At 31.5% G+C, this 19,470-nt stretch overlaps 3 protein-coding genes across 7 annotated transcripts; 2 read left to right on the forward strand and 1 right to left on the reverse strand.

Moving 5' to 3' along the window:
• Positions 1-465: 465 nt before the first annotated feature.
• On the forward strand, positions 466-1,967 carry LOC7463159 (uncharacterized). Of its 2 annotated transcripts, none has more exons than XM_024594642.2 (2): positions 466-933; positions 1,421-1,967. In XM_024594642.2, the coding sequence occupies exons 1-2, from the start codon at positions 636-638 to the stop codon at positions 1,435-1,437; spliced, it is 315 nt and encodes a 104-aa protein (XP_024450410.1). In that variant the 5' UTR covers positions 466-635; the 3' UTR covers positions 1,438-1,967. The 2 variants fall into 2 exon arrangements, with proteins under 2 accessions (XP_024450410.1, XP_002300992.1); XM_002300956.4 differs by having other exon boundaries at positions 474-933; positions 1,579-1,967.
• A 4,542-nt stretch (positions 1,968-6,509) lies between these two features.
• LOC7466473 (UDP-galactose transporter 1) lies at positions 6,510-10,746 on the forward strand. Its single transcript, XM_002300957.4, has 5 exons — positions 6,510-7,009; positions 8,369-8,618; positions 8,727-8,934; positions 9,870-10,101; positions 10,328-10,746. The coding sequence occupies exons 1-5, from the start codon at positions 6,899-6,901 to the stop codon at positions 10,553-10,555; spliced, it is 1,029 nt and encodes a 342-aa protein (XP_002300993.1). The 5' UTR covers positions 6,510-6,898; the 3' UTR covers positions 10,556-10,746.
• Positions 10,747-11,167: 421 nt separating this feature from the next.
• LOC7466474 (uncharacterized) lies at positions 11,168-13,191 on the reverse strand. Of its 4 annotated transcripts, none has more exons than XM_024595839.2 (3): positions 12,312-13,191; positions 11,596-11,768; positions 11,168-11,506 (listed from the first exon to the last, which is right to left on the reverse strand). In XM_024595839.2, exons 1-3 carry the CDS (start codon positions 12,708-12,710, stop codon positions 11,356-11,358), a joined length of 723 nt encoding a protein of 240 aa, XP_024451607.1. In that variant the 5' UTR covers positions 12,711-13,191; the 3' UTR covers positions 11,168-11,355. The 4 variants fall into 4 exon arrangements, with proteins under 4 accessions (XP_024451607.1, XP_024451609.1, XP_024451608.1 ...); XM_024595841.2 differs by having other exon boundaries at positions 11,596-11,741; positions 12,312-13,187; XM_024595840.2 differs by having other exon boundaries at positions 11,620-11,768; positions 12,312-13,164.
• Positions 13,192-19,470: the final 6,279 nt, after the last annotated feature.

A 19,470-nucleotide genomic window follows, 5' to 3' on the forward strand; every position in this document is an offset into this window, starting at 1 on the left:
TGTCAATCAATTTTGTTTCCGTGAAGGGTGTTCATTGAAGGCAGTGTTGCTAGTTGAATGCATTGAGAAAAAAAATAGATTGGAGTTCACAGGTTTTTCAAATTCAATTGAATTTTTATTTTAGTGATTAAAGAGTGTCGTAAGATTGGAAATGAACTTGTTGGGATTCATATAATATTTTAAAAGTGTTTGTCAAGCAAGTTAACATATATATAAAAAAAATTATTTTTAATATTAATATATTAAAATGATTAAAGTATATAAAAAATTATGTTAAAATAACAAAAAATAACAAAAAATAAATTTAACCTCAATGCAAAACATGCTATTCATCCACGTTCCTTTCCCTTTTTGTAATTTGCTTCCCTTGCGTGCGTTTTCTTTCTTTGTTTTTTTTATTTTCCCTTTAAACCCGGGTTTGCATTTTTATGCCCAAGTTGACCATCTATTTGGGCTGAAAGCCCACAGCTCATTGTTTACCATCTCCTCTCCTGCTGCTCTCGTTTCTTTTGTCCTCCTCCCCTGTCTAACTTTGGGCTTCGATGACCCAAACCTAGGTAACCTCTCTTTCACCATTTTCAACCCCAAAACCCAGAACTGCCAGTCTATCTCTCTGCCCAGACCTCCTCACAGGAATGGAGTTCGCGAACAGACTGGTAGCCGCAGCAACAAAAGCCGCAAACAACAACACAGTGATAAACGTGTGCCTTGTAGGATCCTTCCTGGTGCTAGCTGCGCGATCCGCGAACCAACAAAATAACATAGAAGCTTTAAAGGCCGAGAAGGACTCGCTAGTTAAATCGAACAAAGCCATGAAAAAGACCATGTGGGACTGGAAGCAACAGCTCTTCTCCGAAGCTGAGACCGACTCCGATTTGGTCACTGTTGCCAGACTCAGGGCCATCTACGGCGAGGCACCACCGCCACAAACTGGTACTTTCTTTTACAAATCAGTGCATATCCTTCCACGTGCCTCCATAGCTTAATTCGTGTTGATTTTGATTTTGTGTTTTAGGGTTTAAAGAATAGTGGAAATGAGAAGTTTACAAATAATGACACAATCCCAACAATGTAAACAGTACGTAATTTAGGGTTTTGTAGAATTAGGGTTGGAGAATATAATTTGGGGGTTCGTATCACTTCCGAGAGGGATTTACAGGTGATGGAGAGATTAATAGAAATCTCGTAATTGTCTGACGATCATTGCTAAGGGTCTAATACAATGCAAAAACGTGGTTTTAATGATTCCTTCGAACTTTGTTTCTTATGTTGATAGCTTCAGTGAAATTAAACTGTATAGCATCAGGAACCCCTCGTCATAGATAAACTCCCTCGAACCTATCAATTTGGGATCCGCATTATGCAATAGAGCGTTTTCAAAGTTTTTCACTAGATGTAACCATCTCCCTGTTTACTGTAGCCAGTGCAGTGTGTTGAGAGTAAATTTTAGTGTCACTGTGTGCAAGTTGTAGGATAGCATCTCCTTGGATGAATTGACAGGTGCACTCTATCTATGCCTACGTGGAGTCTTCCGTTTGTTGGATAATTTCTTCTCTGATTACTTATTGGTTTTGGCAGGAGATGCTGTGAAGGAAGAAGCAAAATCATCTGCATCTAAACTTGTAATCTAACTCTGTTTTTCCTAGTTCTTAAAGTTGCAAATATTGCTGGACATTGGGGCACTCATGGGAGTCAATGGGATAAATTCCATACTCTAGCTAGCACGTGGATCAAAATGTTGGTAGAACTGTGAGTGGTTCTGTGCATTCTCTTGTAAGCAAGAATGATGAATGAATTCCATTTTTGAGTTGAGACCAACGAGAATTTTGCGGTGACAAAAAGAAAGAAGCTGCCAAGGTGCTGATTGGGGACATTCTAGCCTTGTTATGCTCTCTTTCTTTCGTTTATGTTAAAACCATCATTGCAAGAGATAAATAACCGGTACTGGTACTGTTTCTTGATTTTAATCTGGTGCCTATTAAACTATATTTTGTTACGTTGTTGTTGCATTTGTAGATTAACTGCTGAAACACGCCACAGCACATAACAAATAATATGCAATATTTCCTTTTAAGTTATACCGAAATGTGCAGAACTCAAGCGCCTTTATTCATGAATTTAGACGAATTTGTTTCTGGATTGTCCGGGTCTTTAAAAAGAACAGCTCTTTAGCTATTCTAAGTCAAGAGGATCCGTTTGTTTGGGGGATCGAGACCAGTGATGTTTTGAGGTTCAAACATGCTTGTTCAGTGTTTGTCTCCTGCATGAGACCTTTTCTATATCAACCAAGCAATTATTTTTACTTGCATGTTATTCTTCCTCCCATAGTTCTAAAATCTGGATTGGTCAGACGGAGGAGGTAAAAACCCGGGTGATTTGGTCAAAAACCTGAGTTGGCTCAGTAAAATTTAGATAAAAATCTAGTTGTAATTTATTGATTATTTATTTATTTTTAACAAAAATAATATTATTTTACTTTATAAAAAAATAAGAGTCCATCAAAGATAATCCGGTTAAAACCCGTGACTTGAAGCATCATCAAGCTGGTTTAAAAACTATGCGAGCTTTTGTTGCAGTGAATTATTTAGATAGGAGTTTACTTTCTATCGTTTCTCGTGTCTGGTTGATATTTGAAGGGTGTGTTAAGAAATAGAAAGATATTTTTCTTTTCCATTTTTCATTTTCTTCAGTTTTCTTTTCTAGTAAAAAAATTAAAAACATGTTTGTCGGAAACAATTTTTTCTCGTAAAAATACATCAAAACTATAACAATTTTTTTTATAAAAAATATCAAAACCAGAATCTGTAATAGTCATGACAACAGTATTAATTTTTTTTGTTCAAATTAAAATTATCTTCAACTCAAAAAAATTATATTGGATTTGCAATAAAAAAATGCATTTATGATACATGAAAATGTAAAAAAAATATTTTGTATCTTTTACATTGCTAAAAATTATTTGTCTATACAAAAATATATTGTTTAGTTTTTTATTTGAATAATAATGGAAAAAATGTATTGAGAAATTATGGAGAACTTTTAAATTATGCATAAATTTGAAAAACTGAAAAAGTTTTTTGGATGGATAGATAGCATTATCCTGTTTAAGATTTTCTTTCAATTTCTGTAGTACTATCAAATTGCAAATTTAAAAGCATAATACTTTAGAGTTTTTTTTACGTTTTTTTTTAATATATATATATATATATATGTTATTTTAAATTAATAATTTTTAGTTTTTTCAAATCATTTTAATTTAATGATATTAAAAATAAAATTTTAAAAAATAAAAAATATATTATTTTAATATATTTTTAAATAAAAATTATTTCAAAAAACAATCAAAATTATAATAATCATTTTAATAGTCTAAACCGAGTAATGGGACGGTTGCATTTCCACGCAATCCCCAACTTTCTTTCTTACCACGCGAATCTGCGATTGCATATAACGCTGTGATTCTTATGTTTTCGAGAGAGAAAAAATCGTTTTTTTTTAACGTACGTTTTCACAGTTCATTGGTTGAGAATGGCAATTCAAAAGTTAATTAGCTGAGCTAATTGAAGAGTGCCCTGGTTCTCGTTCGTCATGCCTAAATGGTTGAAAGAATGGTACAGGACGTCCCGGGCAGATGAACAGCCTGCTGTCGCGTTGAGTTTTAGAGGTTGGTCTTTTTCCACTTGGATGTTAGTCTTCCTGGGATTTTTCGAGTAAATTACAAAAAAAAAAAAAAAACAACTAAAAGTCATATTGTGGTTTTAGACTAATAACACTGACAATCAGAATATTATTATGGCGTCTATGCTTTTCTTGACAAAACTTAAAATTATTGTTTTTAAGTATTTCATATTCTCACGGGGTTAACTTGGCATTGCTAGATTAATTGGGAACAAGTTGTTCTTTACACATTTTGTAGCATAATATAATGATGTTTTTATTCTAAGAAGCAATATGATATATTACTATTACTTGGGGTATTTTTAGCATTTCATATATAATTGCACAGTAAATTATCGAGATTAACCTTAGAATCTTTATAAAAAAAAATTAAGTATTTGTTTTTGTTTAGTTAATGAAATTACTTATTGTTTGTGTGAATCGTGTGTGTATATATGTATATAAAGTGATTTTATGGTTTTTATTCTATTTTTATATTGTATTTTCCATGCCATATTAAAAAAAAAGTGTATGACAGCCTTGTTCTTAGATATGAATTGTACCTGTCCTAAATCTTAATATCAATTAATTTCAATTATTAACTGTCAGGAACTCTTTTGTTTTTGTTTAGATAGAAACACAGAATTTGTTTGATTCATCTTTTTTAAATTTAATGACTGAATTAACCACCACAGACACTATTCTTAAGGATCACTTGTGTTTGATTTTGAAAACAGTTGACATTCATAGCTTCATTTTACTTTTCGGGACAAAAGATAAAAACAAACAATAAATTAAAAAAATAATAATTATGCTTTTCATTTCAAGAATTAAAAAACAGAAACAGAAAGTAGAAAAGAATACATTATACATGAAACGATCCCTAGATTAATCAATATTCACAATGATGCCCTGAATCTGGGACGTGACAAACACACTTGTAACTCACACGCAACAAAACTCTGACAGCCCCTTCAATGACGAGGACACAAATCTAAGTGCCTGTTTTGTATTTTAGTACCTTTATTTTTTTAAGTGTTTTTACGTAAAAAAACATATAAATAATATTTTTTTAAAAAAAAATTATCATCAAAATAATCTAAAAATTATTTTTAAACAAAAAAATTTAAAATTTTTAAAACCACATCTCAAACACTTCCTATATTATTTTTTAAGATTGTGATAGCGATGATAGTACAAAGTGTTTTTTACTTAAAACATATTAAAATAATATATATTTTTATGTTTTAAAAATTATTTTTAATATTAACATATTAAAATAATTTAAAAAAATAAAAAAATTATTTTTAATATAAAAAATAAAATTTTAAAAACACAATTTAGACCGTCATCAAAGAGGTGAAGTTCCAACGTAATACGGCAGAGGTCAGTTTTAATACCAACATAAATGCACATTAAAGAAAGAAACCTTGATCATAATGACCCCCTAACCCAAACAGCTACTTCCAGTCTTCTTCTCTCTGTACAAAACTCCTGAAGAAAATACCCACCGCAACCGCAAAACCTATCACTTGATCACACATGCTACAACCGTCTCACGACATGCAAACCACCACCAAGCGACCCACAGAGAGAGACTATCCATGCTGCAATAAGTCTAATAAACAAAATCAAATGTACCAAACAACAAAAAACTAGAAATACTAGGGAAGCCAGACCGTAGAAATCCTAGTCAATGCCACCGAAAAGTAAATGCATTGAATGGCTGCGATTTCAGTTCAACGGTAGACCCACCTTTTAGACTCCCCCGTAATCTAGGAATTCTTTATATGGGACCCACACTTGATGGGAGCATAAATAAATAAAATAAAAGTAAAGGATCGTATTTATGTTAAAATATATTCTAGCCCCTGACATAGATTAACATCTTTTGTATCACCCCATGATATTTCTCACGGGTATCAATTGTTTGAAAATATAATTATGTTTATTTTTTAAAATATTTTTTATTTAGAAATGTATTAAAATAATATATTTTTTTATTTTTAAAAAATTATTTTTAATATTAATATATTAAAATAATTTGAAAATATTAAAAAATATTAATTTAAAATAAATAAAAAATTAATTTTTTAAAAAAATATTTCTGAAACGCAAAAACAAACAGATGAACTACAACTAACAAAATGCTCTCTTTTACATCCTTTTCTTACACTTTCATTATTTTTATTGGAAGGTTGACTACAAAATTGTTTTCGCTCCATATTGAAAAAAAAAAAATGCCATCATCAGGATAGGAATAATCGAATCAATTTCATCTTAGATGCTACCTGATGATTTTAGCATTATCATTTAATTCATATTTCTAAAAAACAATTAATATATATCTTAAAAAATATTATTAATATCATTTAATAAAAAGCACTTATGCAATGTCGAAGTGAAAATAAATTTTGTTCTGTATTTTTTATTCATATTTTAATTTTTAAGTGACTTTAATCATGATATTTGTTTAGTATATTTTTTTCTAAAAATAAAATAGAATTATCGCTATCTTCATTATAGCTAGGTCAACCCCTTAAAATTAGGTATTTTAGAGTCCACTCTTTTATCATTTCCTTCGTAATCCTACATGAGAAATATTGCACACATTGTTTTTGGATTCCAAGACTGGAAAAGTTTTATAAAACAATCTCGAAGTTATCATGTAACTTTTTGAAAACTCTAAAATTGATAATGAAAATGTTTAAATCATAGGGCCCAAAAGTCATATTTTCATAAAATACATGGGTCATAATATAATTTACGTTTTATTAAAATTATTATAATTTTAAAAAGAAAAGAAATACTAGCAGAAACTAGAAAATACAGACAAAGTTTGTTTGTTCATATAATAAACACGAACAGGGAGCAGGTGAGTGTGTGTGAGAGAGAGACGTTTAAAATTCAACAAAGAAGTTTTAAGAACCAAAAACAGAACAGAGAGGGGGGCATATCACATGGAAGAAGAGCTGCCTTCTCCGTGACGCCCTCTCCTCTCACATTCTTATTATTTCTTCCTCTGATTAGGGTTTTCTCATTATTTTCATCTCTATTGTAATTTCCTTTCCTAGCTCCCCCATTCAACACTCTGTTCTCTCTCTCTCTTTCTTTTTTTATTCTGAATTCAGCTATTTGAAAAGGGAAGAGAAGGGAAAACTTTGGATCGAGGTGAATTCTGGGTTTTTTTTTTATTTGCCGTGATCTGATTTTTTTTCTGGGAGAAGAAAGAGGCTGAGAAATGGAGGAGAGTGTGATTTTTCAGTGGAGTGTGTTTAGATCTGTGCTTGCTATTCTTCAATGGTGGGGTTTTAATGTCACTGTTATTATCATGAACAAATGGATCTTCCAGGTCCGTTTTCTCTGTTTTTCTTTTTCTATACATTTTTCAATGATTGATTAGCTTAATTTTCTCCTTAAATGCAATTTCTCTGATTTATCCAACTGGGTTAGCTCAATTTCGCGGTTTTAACTAGTTATTTAACGATTTTACTTGACGGGGAAGCTGAATTTAGTAATAATGCTATTTTTTTGTGGCTTAAATCTTAACGTTGATGTTTCTTTTCTCTGTTTTCCCCCTTTTTAATCAATCCAATTGTAATTATATATGTTATTAGTGGAGGATTTTATTTTAATTTCTTTTATTATTAGTTTGGCTGGTGTATATTAATATATATGTATATACATATATTCAGGTTTTTGTTTAATTTTTTTCTTCTCTCCAGATATTTCAGAAATTTAAATTATTTAATTCCCATATGCACAGCCACTATTGTGGATAATTAAATTATTAAAATTCCTGTTGTAGATCGATATGCATGTTTGACACATACAGTTCACTATGGGAGAAAAGAGGATTAACCCTGTTGGAATCTTTGTAAATTGACAAACTGCCTTTCGTGTTGGTGGGTACAATTGAGTTGGCCATTGTTTTATTAGCTTCTCTGTCTTTTTAATATTATTTTCATACTTTTTTCAAGCCTGTTTGCCTTGGTGAGATTTGACTTCACTTTTTCATGATTGAATAAATGCTTTAACCTATATGGGGAACTGAAACAACAGATCCACTTTGTAAATATGGTTCATATCAGGGTTTTGGAAATCTATGCTAATCGATTGGAAAACCTGATTAGCTTCTTTCGGGCTTTGTTTAACTTGTGATCATATTTGTTCTGTAAAGGGGGTGGTTGAGCTGTTTTTTTTTGCAACTGTTTTTTTTTTGCAACTGTTTTTGTGAATTCAGTTTGAACATTTGGTTGATGTGACTATTATCAAATCTGATGAAGTTCTATATGGAAATGACTGAGCAAAATCCTTCTGTTTTTGTATTTGATGTATGGAGCATATTCGGAAGTATCAATGCTCCACATAGACCTGAATATCATGGGAGTTCCTGGAAACTTATCTCTCTTCATGTGTATTGATTCTAAAATTAGATGACTTTGCTGATAATCCTCGTTCTTATAATTTCTCATGATAAGTCTTCTTTAAACTTCCCTCTTATTCAAAGCCCACTGTTGTCATTCCTGTTTCAGTTGGTTTGATGGTTATTGGCAAGTTTTTTTTCCCTCGTAAAAATGTTATGTCAAATGTTTATCTTTTGGAACTGGAGTTTGCTTAATGTTTTTGGGTGTCTTTTGGAACTGGAGTTTGCTTAATGTTTTTGGGTGTCATCAGAGATATTCTAATTTGAAACGGTTCCTTGTCACAGAAATTGGATTTCAAGTTCCCGTTAACAGTATCTTGCATTCACTTCATATGCTCATCCATTGGAGCATATGTGGTAATCAAGGTGCTGAAGATCAAACCATTGATCATGGTCGAACCTGAAGATCGCTGGAGAAGGATATTTCCCATGTCGTTTGTGTTTTGCATCAACATAGTGCTGGGGAATGTGAGCTTACGTTTCATTCCAGTTTCATTTATGCAAACAATAAAGTCATTTACTCCTGCAACCACAGGTCGGGCTTGAAATCATTAATGTTTACAAGTTACTTTCTATATTTTCTGATCTTTAGTATTTTTTAGTTGCCATGCTATAATCTGTCTTATCTTCGATGGCTGAACAGTTGTTTTGCAGTGGCTAGTTTGGAGAAAACATTTTGATTGGCGAATTTGGGCTTCTTTGATACCGATTGTTGGAGGAATACTCCTAACATCCGTTACTGAGCTTAGTTTTAATATGTTTGGATTTTGTGCTGCCTTATTTGGATGTTTGGCTACTTCAACAAAGACTATTCTTGCAGAATCTCTGCTGCATGGATATAAATTTGACAGGTAGTGCATCTGTTCCTGTCAGCTTTTCCTCTTCTTCTGCTTCTTGTTTCATTGTTCTTTTCCAATCTGTCAAAATTGCAGTACTGCTAGTCTGTTACAACCTGTTCATTTCTTTATTAGGGATTGGATTGCAAAGACCAGCTATTTGTTTCTTTTCTTCTTCTTCTTTAAACTCCCAGCCAAATACCTTCCATTTCATCCTCATTCAATTATTTGCTTATCCTCTGGGGATTATACATGTATTGCCTTATTTTAAGTGTAAGCTCACCGTTACAGTATTCATAGCAATATGTCATCTGGTACTGGTACAATTCTATTGTTTGGAAATTGATTTAATTCAGCCTTTTATATGCATTTTACCTGAAATATATTGCATGCTGTGTTTATTACAGGTGAAGTCACACAGACTTTTATACAAAATTTGCTGTAGTATATATACAAATTCTGACATGTATGATATTTGCAGATTCAGGCAAGAAGTTAACCATATGAAATTTTATCCTTATTAAAACAATCACTTAAAGATTGTTGGGAGGTTGAAATAGAAGCCTTCTCTTCTTATTATGCAAAAAGATTTTTTGAAAAACATGCTCATTGGTCACTTTGCATCTCTACATCACATTTTTGCAAGGGATAAAACAGTTAGGGGAATCAAAGCAGGTATCTTTTTAGATTGGCTGTGGGAGTTACAGGAAACATTTCCAGGATTTTGTTAATTCTCCTATGATGTTTTGGTGGTAACAGTGATTTGTCATTTGCTTGTCTTCTTTGTTTCAATCCATTCCTATCTAATAAAGAAGCAAAATTTAAGTCTGAAATCTTTTTGGAAAACATAGTCAATGCGTGGTTTTAATTGCATGTGAAATTGTTTGCGTGATTTATTACTGTAAGATCCAGTCTGATCTTTTCTTACAATTTCTCCCGTCTCTTCTTAGCATAAACACTGTGTACTACATGGCACCTTTTGCAACCATGATCTTGGGATTACCAGCAATGTTGGTTGAAGGTAACGGGGTTATAAATTGGTTTCACACCCACGAGTCCGTCTGGCCTGCCGTCATCATCATTTTCAGCTCTGGAGTGATGGCCTTTTGTCTCAACTTTTCCATCTTTTACGTAATTCATTCCACAACTGCAGTAACATTTAATGTGGCTGGAAATCTTAAGGTGAGACCAAAATTTGCATCCCATAACGTAATATGACTTGTCTCAAGATTTGAACCTGCAGACCTGCTTAGCAACTTTAATCTACACTTGAATTTATACGGCACCGTTTTCCACTTAGACTTAGGCTGGCTTTTGAACTTTTGGCTCTTCCATTGAGCTCACACTATTGCTATGGGAAGCATGGTATTGACTTGCGTGCACTATGCGTTTGTGTTACTGTGTACAGGTAGCAGTTGCTGTCTTAGTTTCTTGGCTGATATTCCACAACCCAATCTCTGCTATGAATGCTGTTGGATGTGCCATTACGCTTGTGGGATGTACGTTCTATGGGTATGTGAGGCACATGCTTTCCCAACAGTCCCCACCACCAGGAACTCCGCGAACACCCAGGACTCCAAGGAATAGGATGGAATTACTTCCCCTTGTAAATGATAAACTAGATGATAAGGTCTAATTGAGAAGTCGTGGTATCAAGGCTCTTCGAAGTTGGCATAGGGTTAATACGAGTTATAGGAGGGGTAAATTGGAAAGAACAAGGAGAACTTCACTTTATTGCGTGTGCATCCATTTACATCAGTCATAAGTTTTTACATAAGTTCTTTTTCCAGCTCAGAAATAGAAATACATTCAGTTCTTTGCCATTAATCCGGTATTTATTTATAGTTAAATCAGCTCCAGACATACATTTTTGCCCGCTAATTTCATGGCTTGAAGGTGCTGGCTCTGCCAGGAATAAATAGCCTCATCTTGCAATAGCGCGCTTCTGACAAGCTCTGAAATGTTTCACATTATTTCAGTCGCCATCTCGCACGGTCACGAGTAATGATAGCAGAGGATGAAAGCTGCATCACCTGTAATATTTTGCTCCTCAAAAATCGTTGATTGCTGTTCTCGCAAGCTGCAATAGCCATAGATTTGTGTAGAGCACTCTAAAATGGCTACATTTACACTTGAAGCTACGCATATATCCCCAGTCTTCACGACCAACAACGTAAAAGCATTGCTGGTACTGACCGTTATTGACATAATCTTTCAGGCCTAGATGAACTATTGCAACATCGCGTGGTATCCATAATAATCTTTACATATATTGCATAATTCCTCTTGGCTATCAAGTTTAAGCGGTGGAGATTATCATAGCATTACAGTGATACATGAGAAGAACCAGTTGGTAATGAATTATTACATGAGATTGGGTGCTAGTAGTACATCTTATCTGACTTAACTAGTGTTAATTTGACTAATTAAACGATATTATGCCAGGAGCCAGAAGTCCTTCTGCCTTTTAGTGGTGATGAGGTACCCGCTCATGCCTTCGGTCTGCTTCCTTACACCAATAGCCCAGCACTCTGCATTGTTGATGCACTGCTCAGCAAAATCTTCGATGTTGCTTGTCGCACAGAGGCTGCAAGAAACCCAACCAGCAAAATGTTAGAGGTAAAGATCCAATAGATTCAGAGATCAAAGGATGAGGAATACACTGTTTTGAGATACCAAAGGTTAGAGTCTTGGACCGACCAGCTAAAAAGTGTGGAGGGCCTTCTCTGACCCAGGACTAGCACAGTCACCTCTAGCTTCTTCACCTGGTTCATCACAGTGGCCAATTTGGGTCCTTGAATTACCAGTGCCTCCACTTCCACCTGATAATTACCCCAGATCAAACAGCTCTTTCTTGCCCAAGGAAAAGAAAAGATAAGAAAATAAGTGACATAAACAATGACAGACAAAAAAAGATAAAAAGTGCCTGAAAAATTCACCCACCACATCCCTCTTTGCATTTCTGGAAAGTAAAAGTAAAAGAAGAAAAGACAAACCAAGCTGGTAAAAATTGTTCCCTTCTCCCTCCAAAAAAGAGAAATAAAGAGCAATTCGAGGCTGAAAAGGGAATATCATATAGAAAAAAACGCGAGAGAAAATAAATTAAACCAAGTGAAAATTATCGACATTCCCTCTCACAGAAAGCATTCAAAGAAAACGAGAGGGTGGGATGTACTACGCAGGATCTATCAAACACAACTAGAGGATACTCTCTTACGAGTTACAACATGGGATCTATCACTCATGCAGACGAAACGCGCCCGAAAGAGAAACTAAACAAAAATGAAACAGCATTTTTTATGCAGCGGAGAACTCAAGACCAATTTTAGACTCGAGAAATGATAGAGAAAGAGAACAAAAAATAGCCTTTCTTGAACATAAACACAACATACCTCAGGTCGGCTAGCCTTGCAAAGTGACCCAAGAGAACTAGCAAGATAAGGAGAAGAAGAATCAGTACCAGAACCGGATGTCCTTCCACTGCTGCCTTTGTGGCTGGGAGGGATAATGTGAAGCAAAGTGAGCAAATCACCCTTGTTAGCCAAATGAGTCAATGCCCACATCATTGCATGCTTAGAATGTGAAGTGTGATCCACCACTACCATCACTCTTTTCCTCGTAGCCAGCCCAGCATTGTCATTACCATACATGTAAAGCCCTTCCATTTGCTTCAAACTTCTCTCGCAGTAATAGGCACCTTCAACAGTGCTACACTTACTGTTGCTAGTGCTCCACCTCCAAGATGTTGACCTCCCCCTTATCTGCCTTAGGAACGAACCTGAACTTGGCATTTTTTGTTTTTCTGCAACCTTATAAAGAGAAATAAACTTAAACAAATAGTAGTGGTACAGTAGTAGAAATCAGCAGGAATAGCAATGCTATTATAGTAGCATAGGCTCAAGAAGGGAAACAAGAAAGAGACAGGCAAGGGAGAAAATTGAATGGAGTGCAAACGCAGTTAGAGACTGTGGAGTTGGATTAATAAAAGCAAAAGAACACAAAAAATGGTGGTAAGAAGGGTACAAAAAAAAGAAGAAAAGGAGTGACGGATGGGAGTTGAAGCTAGGAAGCTCTCGTGCGATGGTGATGATGTAAAACCATGGTTTTATCTTTTTACAGGTTAAAGTCATGAGAATCACTGACAACACCTGTGAATCAGAGAGATAGTAAAGAATTGTTTGCCAGGATTTTGATGATGCCAGAGGATTCTTTGTTGAATCTAGTATAAGTAGAAATTTTTTTTTTTGAAATATCACATTTTAGTGAAAACCACATTTTTTTTCTAATTCTAAAAGAGACGGAAAAAAAGAGAAAAAATAATGAATGAGATTACGAAGTAACACCGAAGTTCTGGTGGTACCACCTTGGTAATATTAAAAAGATGGTAATATTAAAAAGATTTTAATAGAATAAATTCAATGATATGATAAAAAATTATCAAAAATGATAAAAGTAACTCACTTTGGACAACACATGTGGCCTCTCTGAAAATCTAAGATTTTTTGTGGTGTTGTTGAATTTGTTTTATTGAGATCTTTTTAATAATATTAATTTACTAGATATTATTATCATCATAATTCTGATATATTTTTAAAATATCATTCATTATTTTTTATTTTTTTTTTTTCTCTTCAAATTTAAAGGGCCGCACTTGATAATTGCGGTTATTACCAAAATGCTTCCCATTTAAAAGAAAATGCTAATTTTCGAAAGAATTTCTTCAATATCTTATGTATCTATATCAGATTCTCTTGTAATATTTTTTTTTTTCATATCGCCTTCACATGACCCATTTATTATGATAATATGAAACCCATATCATATGATGATTCAAATTTTTCACCCCATGAGGAGCACATGATGTAGAGGATCGCCTAGACTGGTCTTGTAGTTTCTCCAAGTTGTAGAGCCATCTGTGCACACCATCTATTTCGGCTGACACCCATAATGCAAATTTCTAACTTTATCCACACGTGAACGACCTAAATAGTCCAAGCCTTTCAAATTGTCTGCTACCAATTTTCTAGTAACGAGCCTCGGCTACAAACAGCAGATTTCTTCTGGCATGTTCCGAGAATTGTGAATACAGAGGAGGTGTGATCTTTCGCATCACCATGTCGAGATCAATGATCGATGATTAGATCTCTGATTGACAGACTCGTGGATAGATGACGAGCAGCGCTCTCAAACCTTATCAGCGCAATGATCGTGAGAGAAATCTGAGAAGCACAGCTATATGTTTTTCAGGATTTTGTAACATAAGTCTGAATTTCTTTTTTGAAAAATGAAACAGTTTGTTAAAAAATTTAAGAGAATAACTTAGATTGAAAAAATATTTAAAAAATAATATAGTTTAGACACAATTGTATTTTTAAATGCTAGTTTTGTACATAAGAATATCAATTGTATTTTTAAAAATAATATATTTTTAAACACAATTGTATTAACTTATATTAATTATTTTTAAAAATGCTTGATTAATTAATATATTATAGTTTTTAACGAGTTATGCAATGCTAAACAAATGCTTAGGTTTCGATTGGAAATACAGCCAACCACGCAGTCGGTTGCATTCCCAGGCAGATTCCAGATAAGGGATGGTTTTTGAAGACTACTTTTAGTGCCAGTCTCAAAATCGTTTGATAAAACAGTGGCTAAATGATCAAAATTAGTCTGAACTTTATATCAAATTCAAATTAGTTTTTGAATTTTATTTTTTGAATTTTTTATTTAAGTATTTTGAATAGAAACACAGATTCCTTCATTAATCTTGATTGCAAATAATTATTTAAAAATGCAATATTTGTCGTGAAAATATATAATGTGAAATAAAAAAAATGATGAAAAATTGGATTGAATAGTCTATTTTTTTAAAAAAATAGTTTTTATCACTTAAATATGAAAAATCTAAATTAAAGTTAAGTTTAATTTGACCTAAAGTTCACATTTTGTTTATTTTTATATTTCAAAATAATTTTGGTAGATGAAAATTATTTAATAAACGGTTGGAGAAATTTGAAATTGAATATTCATATTCTAACTATTAACAAAATCTAATGGAGATAGCATATCCATGTAGCTTGTGCTGTTTATTCACACGATAATTTCTTTTTTTTGGTCCCTCTGTTTTTTTATTTTTCATTTTGATTCCTTGATTTTTTTTTATTTGGCCCTTTCATTGCATTAATTTATAACTGGTCTTAATAATTAATTTTTATACCTACTTGTGGGGATCTCATTATGTCGGATGATTATTCTGTCGTTTGGTTAATGTTCAGTTTGACAAAATAAAATTTAATTTTATTAATTTAAAAAATTTAAGGTATTTGAATCCTATATAAATATCAAGTTTGTTTTTGCTAATATTAGGAACTCATTAGATTAATTTGTATTTAGAATTTGATTTTATAATTTATTTTATTTATGTAAATATGAGGTTTTTGCAATGTAAAAAAAAATTTAGTACTCAATTAATAAAAATAAAATAAGATTATATTAATATAAAACAATTAAGTGACTTTCTCTAGTGACCAAAAACAATCATGATTGCATTTGAACTCATTCATCGTGTTCTGTCAAGTGGGGCATCAAGTGTCGATCGAGAAATAATGATGAGACACTAACAATATTTTTTCCTTATCCACTCTCTTCTCTTTTTTTTTTTTAATTTGAATTTGCACTAATCTATTAAAAATTAAAAAAATATCTTGTTATTTTACTTTTATATTATTTTTTTATTTTTTATTTTAAGTTTTTTATTAAAATTAAATTTTTGTTTTAATTTCATTCTTTAACATTAAGTATTGTAATAGTAGAATCAAAAGAAAAAAAAACACTATTTATTTGTTTTTATTCCTCAATAAAATGATAACTAAATAAAGAACTAAAATGAATTTTATATCAAATAAAAGTCATTCCCATGTATATATAAAAAACTAAAAGTTAAAATAGATTATTTAAAGATTAATTTTCTCATCAATTAAATCTTTTTTAATATTTTTAAAAGTATTAATATTAAACGTGTTAAAATATAAATAAGTTGCTAAAATAATTTTTTTCATTGAAATGCCTATAAAAAAATTATATTTATACTGTTAAAAAAGATATATCAATAATTTGTTTCTTCTAGCTGAATTTTGCCTACTGGAGATGCTCTAACAACATTTCAAATGCAATTTATGGCAGTGAACCGGCAGTTCGATCCAAGTTGAGAGTGGGAAGGGCAGCATGGTAAATAAACCCACTGTCAAATTTCATGGTTGCCACTAGCGACCATAAAGTGATGGTTGCTTTCCTTTCGTTCTCGCTAGAACGTCAGTGTGGTCAGAGAAGCCATTGATCAATTAATCCAGACCAGAAGACAGCCTATAATGAGATGTATTCCTCTCTCTCTCTCTCTCTCTCTCAATAAAAAATAAAATGAATTATCAGTGAATAAATTTTGCAAACGCCAAGAATTAAAGGATAGTGTCAGAGTTTGGGGTCCCCGTGAACTGGGCCTTTTCTGGTTAGCTGTGGCAGTGAGACTGAGATCTGACCTCCAAACTATTGCTCCCGGGCAACTCGCTGATTTTTTCTTCCTTTTATGAAATTAAAAAAACACTAATAGCAAGTTTGTTTTTATATTTTAAAAATATTAAAAGAAACATATTTGCATTGTTGATTGTAACAATTAAATGATAATTTTGTCATTCACGGTTACACAAATGGCTTTTGGAGTTACAACAATATTGTGTGGTGAACATTAAAATAATTATTATATTATCGAAATAAAAAAAAAATATGCACTGGTGGGTAGGGTTAGCTTTGATTTCTTCATTTTATTTTAGTAAAATTACCACAAAGCATTTAAATGCGAATTGCCTTTGCCTTGGATAAAAAGTGTTTTTGTCTTTTTATTTTGATTATTTTTTAGTAATTATCAAGTATGACTAAGCGATTGCGCATGGGTTCTACCGTGGTTTTTGGATGGCACAAACGACACCGTTCGACAACCAAACTCTGGTTTCCAAGATGACTTTTTAATCCCCACGGCATTGTTTCCATTATTGGGCAGCACGTGTCGCAAAAATATGACGGTTTTTTTTTTCCGGTGGGAGTTTCTTTTTTCCTTTCTTCTTTCGTCTCTCTTCCTCTGGTTTCAAAGCCAACCCCTGCACATTTTCAAAGTAACCCTTTTATTTATTTTTTCTTTCAGATTTGATTCATGTTTTTTATTGCTATTTATTTTATTTTGAATTATCTATATAGTTGAGATTTTCTTTCAATTTAATCATTCTTTGGTTTTTTTCAACTTTCATATTTGGTTTGATTTTTTAAAATATTCTCTTGATTGATTTATATTTTTTTAATTGCATCTTTTGATATTTTACACTATTCTCTTAATTGAATTATTTATTTATTTGCATCCCTTAATATTCTTGTTCATTTTATTTTATGTCAGATTTAATTTTTATTCATTTGATTACTATTTACTTTATTTTTAATTATTTTCCACTTAAACTTTTTTTTATTTCATCCTTTATCATTTTATCGATAAGAATTTTGTTAGCTTTTTGTATCACGAATTTGAATAATTAAACCGGGTTAGCTTAGATTTTTTTTTTCAAGTTCTTTTTAACAATTAATTTTGATGATACTATTTTTCTATAGAAATATCTTAATTTTACGTGATAGGTCATAGATTTCAAGTATTAACCAAGTTTTGTCTAATGCAATATTTTTTTAAAAAATTATTTATTGTTTATATTGCTTTATTTCTTATTATATTATAAACTAATTAAGATTTAACTTCATCATCAAATTTCTTTTAATTCTTTAAAAATATAACTATCTCTCGAAATTTTTTAAGGTTAAAAAAAAGTTTAGTCTGGGACTTGCCGGGCATATAACGGTTCTAAAGGTGCTCCTCACTGGTCTTTCTCCTCCGCAGGGTTAAGCCTGCTCCTCAATAAATGGTCTTGGGAAAGAAAGTCCTTCTGCTCCTCTCTTTCCTTCGGAACCTAAACCACGGTGTCATGCGGGACACCAGTACAGTAACTTCTATCGCCCTTTCTACACCCCTTTTCTAATTGATTTAGTACTAGTTTTCCAATTTTATATACTTTATAAATATTCTGGTAATAAAAGCCAAAAGGGGCCGAAGCCCAAACAAGAAAATAAATAAAAATACAAGCAATAATAACGGGTATTGTATTTTCACCCCAATTACATCCTGGTGTGTGTATATATATACACACTAGATAGTTGGTATATTTTGTTAGTAGAAAAATAATAATTATATAGAGATTGATTGATATAAATCGATTGACTTAACGAGTTTAAATGCAATCCGGATGATTATTAAAAATATAACTTAACTGGTAAAAATTTAAAATAATGTTTTTTTTTAAATATTGATACATCAATATATTAGATCGATTTGGGTTAACCCAAATTAACTTGTTAAATTCATGACTCAGGTTATGATACCGTGATAACCCTATATAAAACAAATTAAAACAAATTATAATGTTCAATTTTTAATAAAAAAATTAAAAAAAATTAATTAAAAAACAAAATAAAACTTGGATCGACCATAATTAATAATAAAATATTGATGGATAAAACAAAAAAAAAACTTGAAAAAAAAATAAGCAAGTTCAGTTGAACTTTATAAACCCATATTAATATCTTAAATTTGCAACTTATTAAATTGTAGACCTGGGTTAAACTAAAAAACTCAACACCCCCCAAAGTAAATATCGGAGTATAAAATATAAAAATTTAATTTAAATAAAAAACAAGATTTATTTTTAAAAAACTAAATTTAATAAAGATGAGAAAAAAAAAACTTGAGGCAATTCTTATTTTAGAAATAAAGATAAATCTCATAAAAAATAAAATAAAAACTATAAAAAAAGAGAGGGTATATTCGACTATTTCTTGGCCACAAAAAGACTTATCTCGGAAAGAAAAAAATCAATGAAAGAGATGTTATCTGAACACGTGGAAAAAGTACACTGGGATAAGTAAAGGTTTTCTAGTGTTATGATTAACGAGTGTTTGAAATTAAAAATAAATTTATTAAAAGTTATGATATTTTTAAGTATTTCAAGATGAAGATAAATTTTAAATTAAGTTTTTGATTAAAAACTCGGATATTTATCTTCTAATCATAAAAAATGAAGCTGGGAATTCAAATAAAAATACTAAAAAATAAAGATCAAATATGAAAAAAACTTGAAAACTAAATCGAGAATTTCAACGTGCAAATGAAAAATAAAAATAAAAACAATGTTTTTTATTTATATTAATTTTAATCCTTGCTTTTTTTAATTTTTTTAACAATGATCTAAAGTTTTATTTTATAAAATCAATCTTTCATTTAATATCAAAATATTCTCAGACATCTTCATATACGCAAAAACCTAGGTAGAAAAATGACATATAAATAACATGAAATACGTGTACAAGCTGTAATTACACCCTTTTTTTAATATAATTTATAATTATAATATAAACGTAAATACTATTTTAATGAAAAAACATAACCATACCGCACGAGAGTCA

Source organism: Populus trichocarpa, chromosome 2 (genome assembly GCF_000002775.5).
Source record: "Populus trichocarpa isolate Nisqually-1 chromosome 2, P.trichocarpa_v4.1, whole genome shotgun sequence".
NCBI lineage: Eukaryota > Viridiplantae > Streptophyta > Magnoliopsida > Malpighiales > Salicaceae > Populus > Populus trichocarpa.